Source organism: Nicotiana sylvestris, chromosome 5 (assembly GCF_000393655.2).
Source record: "Nicotiana sylvestris chromosome 5, ASM39365v2, whole genome shotgun sequence".
Lineage (NCBI taxonomy): Eukaryota > Viridiplantae > Streptophyta > Magnoliopsida > Solanales > Solanaceae > Nicotiana > Nicotiana sylvestris.
In genome coordinates this window covers 75,620,353-75,631,017 of record NC_091061.1, presented here as the reverse complement: position 1 = coordinate 75,631,017, position 10,665 = coordinate 75,620,353, and the positions used below count along the sequence as shown (strand labels likewise).

The window sequence follows — 10,665 nt, the reverse complement described above, 5'->3', positions numbered from 1 at the left end:
AGGCTAGTTGGGTCGCAATAGCTTCCTTATCGCAGCAAGTTGATCCATGTTCTTCTTCCACTGATGACAATGTTTACCTTGAAAATGGTAATAGCAATTATATTTGATTTGTGGTTCTAAAAATACGTGATTTATCTTGATACTAGTTGTGAACAAAATGTTCGAAAATCAAATAAGAAAAAATATGGAAGTATAACTTGACGACATGTTAGTCAAGCCTTTGAATGCAAGAAATCACCTGAAACACCTCCAAGAAACCTTCGATATCTTGAGGAAGCATAACATTAAACTCAACCCGAAAAAATGTACTTCGGGGTTTGGTCTGGAAAATTCTTAGGGTTTCTGGTCTCGCAAAGATGGATTGAGGTAAATCCCTATAAAATCAAAGCCATAAAATATATCCCTGACTAGATGACATGTGTGAAGGAGGTGCAGAGCATAACAATTGGTTAGCAGCCTTAAGCATGTTCATCTCGAGATTGTTAGAAAAATCCCATCACTTCTTCTTAGTTATAAAAAAGAAGAACAATTTCGAAAGGACTCCAGAATGTCAACAGGCCTTGAAGGACCGGAAAAGGTACCTATCAAGCCCGCCGTTACTGTCAAAACTAGGGGAATGCGAGCTGTTTCTAATATATCTAGCGGTCTCGGAAGTAGCGTAAGCGTCGTTTTAGTCCGAAAAGAAGAAGGTACATAGTTTCCTATTTATTATGTTAGTAAAATATTATCGGGAGCGAAGACTTGCTAGCTACACCTCGAAAAGTTGGCCTTAGTTCTTGTAGTCGCCTCTCAAAAGCTTAGGCCATATTTTCAATGACACTCGATAGCTGTTGTGTCAACCTTTCCCTTAAGGAATGTTTTTTACAAGCCTAAGTTGTTAGGCCGCTTGGTCAAATGGGTAGCCAAAATTAGTGAGTTCGACATAAAGTACAAGCCTAGGACTGTGATCAAATCACAAGTTTTGGCAGACTTTGTAGCCAATTTTAGTCCTGAATTAATGCCCCTAACTGCTAAAGAGGCAGTGCTAGTGTCGAAAACGACATCAGGAGTTTGGACCTTGTTTTCAGATGGAGCTTCCAATGTAAAATGATCCGGGCTCGGGGTAGTTCTAGTCATGCCCTCAGGAGAAACATGGAGGCAGGTCATTAAGACAGTTCCGTTAACTAACAATGAAGCCAAGATGAGGCTTTGGTTGCAAGACTTGAACAAGCCCGAAGACTTTGCTTTGAGGTCATCGAGATCAAATGTGATTCTCAACTGGTAGTAAACTAAGTGTACGAGATTGTTGATACAAAGGAAGAACACATGCAATAAAATGCAAACAAGTTTCAAGCATTTCTTGCACGATTCAGAGAATGGTGGATCATACACATTCCGAGAGAAGAGAACGTGGAAGCAGATGCACTGGCTAATTTGGGGTCATCTACGAAGATGAAAGGATCTGACTCCGGAACCGTCGTTTAGCTTCTACTCAATATTGGATGTGGACTGGTACTATGAGGTTAATTCAACCAATCTAGTCTAGGACTGGAGGAATGAGTCCATCGAATAACTTCGGCATGGAAAATTTCCCAAAGACCCGGAGGCATCCAAGGCACTCCGCACCAAAGCGGCTCATTACTGCCTCATGGATGGGAAATTATATAGGAGGTCGTACCAAGGCCCGTTGGCCCGATGTCTAGGAGCCTTGGAGGTGGTCTTGATGAGAGATGTCCATGAAAAAAATTTGCGGGAACCATTTTAGTGCAGATTCGTTGGTACTAAAGCTTTATAGGGCACAATACTATTGGCTTTGGATGGAAAAAGACGCAAATATGTTCGTTAAAAAATGCGACAAATGTCAACGCTATGCACATTTGGTACAGAAATCGGCGGAACTCTTGCACTCGGTAGTGTCCCATGACCATTCATGAAATGGGGAATGGATATAGTTGGTCCACTACCATAGGGGCCCGAAAAGGTAAGATTCCTTTTAATTTTAATTAATTACTTTACTAAATGAAGCAGGTCCTTACCAAAATATCGTTGAGCGCGAAGTAGTCAACTTCTTATGAGACCCCATAATCTGCTGATTTGGAATATCGGAGGAGATTGCTTGTGACAACAAACCATAGTTCATAGTTTGAAGTCAACAAAATTGCTGGAAGATTTGAAAATCAAGATGATTATATCCTCACAGTACCATCCGAGTGCCAGTAGACAAGCAGAGTCAACCAATAATCTAATTATCCAAACACTCAAAAAGAGGTTAAAAGTTGCTAAAGGCAAATGGCCCGAAGAGTTACCGGGTATGCTAGGGGCATACCGGACAAGGGCAAAATCGAGCACAGAAGAAACACCTTTCTCTCTCATATATGGAGCGGAAGCTATCATACTAGTGGAAGTACAAGAGCCAACTTTACAATTTTCCCGAGCAAAGGAAGAAGAAAACAATGAGGAATTGCTGGTGAAGATGGATTTTCTCGATGAACACATGGACTTGGCATATGTGAGGATGGTGTCTCAAAAGCAAAGGACAGAAAGATATTATAATTGAAGGGTCAATCTCTGCTACTTCGATGTAGGAGACTTGGTCCTAAGAAAAATGAATCCGAGAGCTCGAGAAATCAATGCTGGGAAGCTGGGTCCAATATGGAAAGGTCCCTACTAGGTATCATCCATCACCGGTAAATGATCGTACGAATTGGAAAATCAATATTGATTAAAATTTCCCAGCAACTGGAACGTGACTCACCTCCAAAGAAGATCTTGCTTGTAATGGATCCTATAAATAATGAAAGTACGTGCTACACTCTTTTTCCCTTTGACCAGTTTTTTTCCAAATCGGATTTTTCTAGCAAGGTTTTTAGCGAGGCATCAAAGGAAATCATACTACAAAAGGAGTGCCATCGGCAAGGTTAATACCTTTAAATAACAAGGCATTAAAATGATAAACCCATTATGGGATGGTTAAATAATCTTTGGCTCGGTGGCAAATTCCTAATGGGAAGCAAAGCTCGCCATCGAACCAAATACTATTTAACAATTCAGGAGTTGTTTGCATAAACAAATGAAAACATACAGTGTTCCAATTTGTATACTTCGTATTCGAACACCGGGGGTGGGGGGTGGGGTGGGGGGTGGAGAATAGTATAAGATACCACAACAAGAATGGAACACAAACTAGGGACTGTGAGAATCGGGAACAATAATTTCTCATCGGGACCGAGGACATCATGACTAGTTCCGTATAAATAAGTTGTACAAGTTAGCCACATGTATTGGAAATTTTCTTTTTTATTTAGCAAACGAATGCTTATGTACTTTCAAATATAGAAGGAATATAATAATGTCCTTTTATTTTTATCTTGTTTCTTATCCAAACGATGAGTTGATTTTATCATCTGAAAGTTAACAAAAATTTCAAATGCTTGTGCATGAATGAACATGAGACGTCCTCTTAAAGTACATCATTAAAATAAGAGGGCCCTCTTTATGAAACCCTCATAGTAAAGGATCAACCCCGGAAGAATTTATGCCCGGAATCAAAAGCTATTGGATGAAAGTATACCTTAAGCTTTAACTAATTCAACGAAAAAGAATTATTTTGCACAACACTTAAGCAAAAATTGTCTTCATTTATCAAAATGCAAAACCCGGTGAAAAGTTTGGCATGGTTACAAAGTACAAAAAAAGAAGAAGAAAGAATCTAAGCATTATCGTTGCCGAGAGAGGGATCTGCGTCCTCTTCCTACCCCATGGAAGAAGGCGGACCAACTGCCGGTTCGAGGCCTGGACCTTCATCACCATCATTTTCTTCAGGCTCCTCTTCGATTTTGGAGTATTCAAAATCGATGCTCGAAGAGTTGGTTGCAACAAGCCGAGCAGGAACATTCTCTCGGGTGGTTAGCTCCAATTCTCAGGCCTTAATGATGCAATCATCAATATCGACAATGCCTGCTTTGGCCTCTTCCAAGGTTTCCCTCCTCATGTGATATATAGCATATGTCTTTTCAAACATGAGGGAATCTCGTGGTACTGGAGCCTGGGTTTGTGCCTAGAAACCTCGGACTAGAGGTCGTCCCTTTCGGATCTCATGGGCTGATGTGAGAATCAAGTTCCATAGTTGTGGATAAATGGATCCGATTTTGCTCTATTGTTCTCTTAAAACTTTCCTCTATTTTGGCCATCTTCTTCTTGGCAGCATTGGCTTCCTCGATTTTAGAGGTCAGCTCAGCCTTCAGGTTACTTATTTGGTCCTTCGAGGCCGACTCGTGCTCAGCAACAACAAGCACAATATCTTGGAGCTCAGCCAACTTAGCCTTAGCCTTTTGAAGTTGTACGTGTAATTGAGTAGCTTCTTGGATGTGGTCTATCATCTCTTCTTCATTTTGCTGCAACCAGGCCTCAAGCTCACTCGCCTCAGCAGCTTTTTCTTCCAATACCAAGAGGCGGGCATCATGTTGGTCCATTTCATCCAACAGTTGATCCCACTTGGAAGCGAGTCCTTGCTTATCGGTGATCAATTTCAGCATGCCCTTGGAAGAAAGAAAGTTGGCCTATAAATGGAAAAAATATAGCAAAGTTAGAATTCCCATTATAGGTGATAAATGGAAAGGAAGTTTTAAGAAAATAAGTACGGTACCGATGTTGCGCTGTGCATGGAATTATTCAACACTCCCCGGAAAGGGAGCATATTTTCTTCCTATCTTTATCTAAAGACAGTGGCTTCAAGTAGTTCACAAGCTCCTCCAGCTTGGATAATAGATGGCACTCCTTCGAAACCAAAAGAATAGTACTTCTCCTCTCTTGGGGATCTGGGGAAGGGAGGAGATGCAGTAGGTGCTGGTGGCGAAGGTGCAACTAGTGTTGAAGGGCGTGAAGATATTGGATTTGAAGGTTGAGAAGAAGATGCTGCAGGAGACACGCTAATTATTGGTTTCTTAGTGGCCGAAGGCAAAGGAAGCTGAGGGCCCGAATTCCTTGGATCAGAGACAGTACTGGGGATTAGGAAAAAAGAATTGACATTATCCACCAAGTCTATCTCGCCCAAAAGTTCTTGGGTTTCTCCTGCATACGGGTTTTGAAGCTCTCCCCACTGAGTATCTGGTTGAACTGATGAAGAGATTCTTTTCCTTTGAAGGGGAGTCACTTCATCACTAGCTTCCCCATCCTAAAAAATAACCACTATGGCCAGCTCGACTGTTGCTTTCTTTATTTTCTCATTTTAAGCCCCAACCGAGGAAGAACGTCGCCTTTTTGGTTGCTTATTCTCTGGATGTGCACTCCGAGAGGAAGCACCTTCACCGAAAGCAGGTTTGCGTGTACTTCTTTGAGCAAGGGCACTTTGTAGCACCCTCATGTCCTCATTGGGGTCGGTTTAAATGTTGACCTTGGTGCAGGTGATGGAGCCCTGTGGAAGTCTTGAATTAAGCAAAAAATGGATTTAACAACTTTTATGTCGAAGTTACCTATGTTCATGCAAAGATAAAAGGAAGGACTTCCTCGTCTAATTTTGGCATTGTAATTTCCAAAATCTTCTGAATCCATTGGTCCAGGCCTTGAACCTCTGGTGGTTCCTACCGGGTAGTTAAAACAAAAGAAACGAAGAGGTCAGCAATAACGGAAATCAATCTATTCACGAAGGAAGGAAATGGATCAAAAACTTACAAAAATTGTTCCACGACTCAGGAAAAGGCGGAGATGTGACCGGGATGATGTCTCTGATGGCGACGATGACAAATTGCTCCATCCACCCGCGATCATTTTCATCGTCCATGCTAGTGAGAATAGCATGGTGGCCATATTTGCTAAAATTTAATACTCTCCCACGGAATATTTTGGCGGAGTAGAGATTCATCATGTGTGCAAGGGTTAAGGTTTCTCCAGTCGCCGTGCTCAACTGGCGTAGGCAAGCCACCATTCGCCATATATATGGTCCTGCTTGAGCCAAGCAGACCCGATACTGGTGGCAAAACTCCAAAATTACGGGGTTGAACCCTTCATTCGACAATAAGGAAAATAGACCCAAGGTAAAGGGATACATATAGACATACGTAAAACCCTCCTTGGTGAAGGTAAATCGCTCTATCATATATCCAGAGCGACTATATTGAGGTTAGGGTAGTTGCACTCCTCTTTCACTACAGGGATACCAGAAGGGCGAACGGAGGAGGGATACCTACTAACAACACAAGTCCGTGAAGACACAGATGGAGCCTTCTCTTGGAAGTCATTAGCAGTACTCAGGTGTTTGGGTATGATGGTGTTTACAGTAGGAGGCTCAGAATCGGCCTCTTGGCCTCCACTGAAGAGAAGGCCATAGTTTTTAAAGGAAAGCAATAGAAGAAGCCATGGTAACAAGGAGGCAATAAAATTTTTGCTAAAAACATTGAGGAAGATGAAAACTATTCTAAGCAACTGTAGAGTTAAAGCAGTGAAATGAAGGGTTTATGACAACAAAAATTTTGAAAGTAAAGAGGTAAAGTGATGAGTAGAAGTAAAGATATAGACGACAAAAATCCTGTTATTGATTACCTTGAAAACCGGCGAAATATTTTGCTGAAGGGAAATATTTTACAATCAGTACCGGACACATCAACTGTGATTTAGGTCGGGGAGATCCCGAAGGGAACATAGTCAACGAAAGAAGATCGGGTATTTGCTATCGAATAGCATTCAATAAGGGAATATTCTCTCGTATTAAATGAGCGGCCGTTGCAGAGAATGTTTGCATTCATGGCCTGTCGTTACATACTTATCAAGGCCCCCTTTATTATCATTTAAGTGGGCTAGATCCTAGGATCTTGTTTTCCTAGACATAGCTACAAATAATAGGCTCAACGGCCATTGTAAGCGACGAAATTCTTGGGAAAAACATATGCTATATTCCATTTTTGCTCTCAATTAAACAACTTTATTTGCTTTTTTACATTACATTCATTTTTATCCTCGGAGTCAGGCTTGTCGTCTTCTTCAATTTTAAATGCTATGTCCTATTTTTAATCTTATTTCATTATTATTTTTGAATCAAATCAATTCACTTGTCTATAAACCACGTAACAAATTTAACTGTACTGTTTTACGTGTAAACAACAAATGCAAATTTTTTCCATCTAAACGTTATGAGGTAATAAATTTAGGGGCATTCATCTGAATGTTAGTTCATTCAATTAAAGACATAATTAAGCTAACCTTTTAAACGTGAAAATGTAACAGAAGAAACAATGCGGACCACATAATGAAGAAAGTAACTTACAAGAACATCATTATATATACAACATAAAACATAACAAGGCCTGAGTGCAGGATTCTCATTTTGTTGTCAAAACAAAATCCCTGAACTTCCTGTTTCTCTACTCTCCCGGCGAAGAAAAACTTGACTTTATTCGCTTAAATTTTTTTGCCAGTCACTACGGATTGGTAGTGCAGATCAGGTCTAGTCCATCAAAAACTCTATCTGAGATATCGAAATCAAAGAAGGTACTGGAAAATAAGTTGTCAAATCCATTTATCTCTGGAAGTTCTGCATTCATCTGGGTAATGAAAGCTTCATTTGCTGATGTATCATTAACATGTGCTAGGGATGTGATACTATGATTCACATGGTTATTTCCCACGTTCATGTTATTACATTCCAAGGAGAATTGTAACGTATTTATTGTGTTCTCCATGGGCACCTCACCCGCATAGAAGGCCATTTGGTTTGCGGTGATTTCAATCTCCTCTACGAGGCTGGCTACCTGCAACAAGGTAAATTTCTTCATTCATAATCATGAACATAAAGAGCTGTCATATCCAGCGCTTGAATGGATTGATACTTGATATTGCTACTATTCTAGTTTAAGACATTAGCATGTATCCAAAAGAATAATGCAATTTCTTTTATACATATTGGGAATCACTTATTTTAAACCTCCTACTTCATCCTCAATGAAATTAATATGTTCTTATAACCATAGAAATGTCATGATATTTTTGATATGGTCATTTTATAAAATATGTGCCAAATTAAATATCGCCATATAAAATAAAAAGAAAGGAGTATATGAACCTGCTGCTCGAGTGCAAAAATATGACCGACACAGCCATAAATTGGATCCTGCATCCTAGCCAAGGCTTCATATGACATGGTTACAGCAGCTTCACTCCGGCAGTGCAGCGGGAGGTGCAGAAGCAGCTTGGAGACGTTGCTTGCTCCGAACACCTTGTGAACTGCTGCAAAATGGTTAGTTGCCTGCTCATAACAGAAGTAAGGCGCGAAAATGCATTCGTTGGAGCACCTTCTTCTCAAGAACTTGCATGCCCCGCACGAAGAACCAGCAGGTCCTGCCATTTCCTATTTTTTTTTCTGTGTAATAGCTGCTATATTTTTGCTTTTCCTTGTGCATATCCAACTAAAAATCCAACTCTCTTTTATAATCATTTTCTAAAAGGGTCAGGTGTTTCTTTAGTTATGAGTGAAAGGACATTCTCCCTTTTGGTAAAAAGTAAATTCCTTTAGGTCTCCATCATGCCTAACAATGTTATTCACAAATTGGGTAACCTTACCTTATTGGTGTTTTTATAAATGAGCTTTTCTCTAGTAACGTGACACTTGTTTGGAGGATCTAGTTTCCGTTTTTTGCTATAAATAATGAAATATTTATTCCCTAGAAGCAGCATAAAATAATAATTTTATCATTTGGACAAAATAAAATGGTGGTCTTATTTCACTGATTTTGACTCCATTAATTAATCTCTTATCTTCCTTTTCGCTAGTATCTAAGCGGCCTTCTTTCTTGACTCAATTTCTATTAAAAAATACTTTTGTTCAAGCATATTTTCTATATGCTCAAGAGGAATGCGTATTTTCTATTCTTTTCTTTTTCCATCTCTCTTTTATTATTATTGTGCATTTAAGTAATGCCAACTGACAGGGTGGAGGTTTTTTTACAGTATTTGATCTGTGTAATGACCCGATAGGCCATTTTAAGTACTAGCTCCTCTTTTTATGACTTGAGACCTTTCATGACGCTATTGGATGATTTATGACTTGCGTGCATGACCCGTGTTAATTTTCGAATAGTCAAAATGTGAATGATTAAAGAAGACATAATTTTTTAACTTGAAAATGGCTAGAGTTGACCAAGGTCAACATTATTTGTAAACGAGCTCGGATCGATATTTTGACCATTCCGATAATTTCGTATGATAATTTTGAACTTGTACGTGTGTATGGTTGGGGTCCTGTCACGACCCAAAAATTCACTAGTCGTGATGGAACCTAACCCAACTCACTAGGTAAGCCAACAAGCAGTCAACATATTCCAAATGAAATTAATAACCTTATATACAACAACCCAAGAACTAGTAGTACAAGTCACGAACCAGTAAGCTTTAGAATTACAAATTGATAGAAAAATGATACAACGTCTGATTGAAATGGACATAAACGAAATCTCAAATCTAGAACTACCAAGAACGAGTGATAGCGATGACTATAATGAAGGTACATTTTCAATGGCAGCTCCCGCCATTTTACATCAACATCAGCTCCAAGATCTGCACGCAAGGTGCAGAAGTATAGTATGAGTACAACCGACCCCATATACTCAATAAGTATTGTAACTAATATCGGCGAGGTAATAGAAGCAAGAATTATACGTGATATTCGCTATCACTTGTACATTTCATAATTTTAAAAATATGGAACAAATATACGATAAAATTAGGAAAGCTCAGATAAAACCGCCTTGGTGCTCATAAATCTTTGTTTTCAAGTGTTTAGCTCAATCAACAATATTATCCAGCATATAAGGAAGATATACAACTAAATCAGATAAACAGTCAACGAAATTACAAGTAAAGATAAAATGCAATAACCAAATATCAGCCCGTTACAGGGTGCAGCCCAATCCAACTAACAATAAGCGAATAAGGCCTGTTGCAGCGTGCAATTCAATCCATATAATAGTAAACAGCTCTCCTAGAGCTCCATCAACCATAAACCCGTCGGTTTCTCACAATCCACGTGTACACAATCAGGAGAGAAACATGAGAGGGTGACCTTAGGGGGATGGATTTGTATCCATATGTTACACGGACAACTCACGTGCCAATAATATCAACTGCACGGACAACTCACGTGCTATAATATCAATATCTGGATCCACACGGATGACTCACGTGCTAATAATATCAATCGGTACGGATAACTCACGTGATGCACGAGCAACTCACCTGCAAATATAACAATCCACCTAGCGTGGTCATAGACACAATATCATAAATCGCCCACCATGGTCACATACATAAAAATACAATCTGCCCCGCGTGGTCACATGCTGTATACGGTAAAATCGAAGGGTCCAAGTTTTCATTGTTACGACGCCTCGTAGGTACGTCTCGAAGGCTCGAGACCACGGTTGAGTTTCATCCTTCAGGGGCCATCGATGCTCAACTTCGGGGCAGTAGGAGACCGAGGGTTACGAAAAGAAAATAGGGAGTTCCCAAGGCGTGATGCTAGAGCCGACAAAGTCTGTCAGGCTAGTCTGAGCCCGTATCATGGCATTAACTAGCTGTCCCATCTCCATATCTTTGTAATAAATGCACTTGTACTATGTTGGAATTCCCCCTCTTATATAAATGGGATCCTTGTCATTTTGTAGATATCTGTTGGTCAATACTAAAACTCAAGAACATTCT

At 39.9% G+C, this 10,665-nt stretch overlaps 1 protein-coding gene across 1 annotated transcript; it reads left to right on the top strand.

Moving 5' to 3' along the window:
• The first annotated feature begins 2,161 nt into the window (after positions 1–2,161).
• Positions 2,162–2,536, top strand: LOC138868842 (uncharacterized). The gene has a single exon (XM_070146415.1). It carries the CDS (start codon positions 2,162–2,164, stop codon positions 2,534–2,536), a length of 375 nt encoding a protein of 124 aa, XP_070002516.1.
• The last annotated feature ends 8,129 nt before the right edge of the window (positions 2,537–10,665 follow it).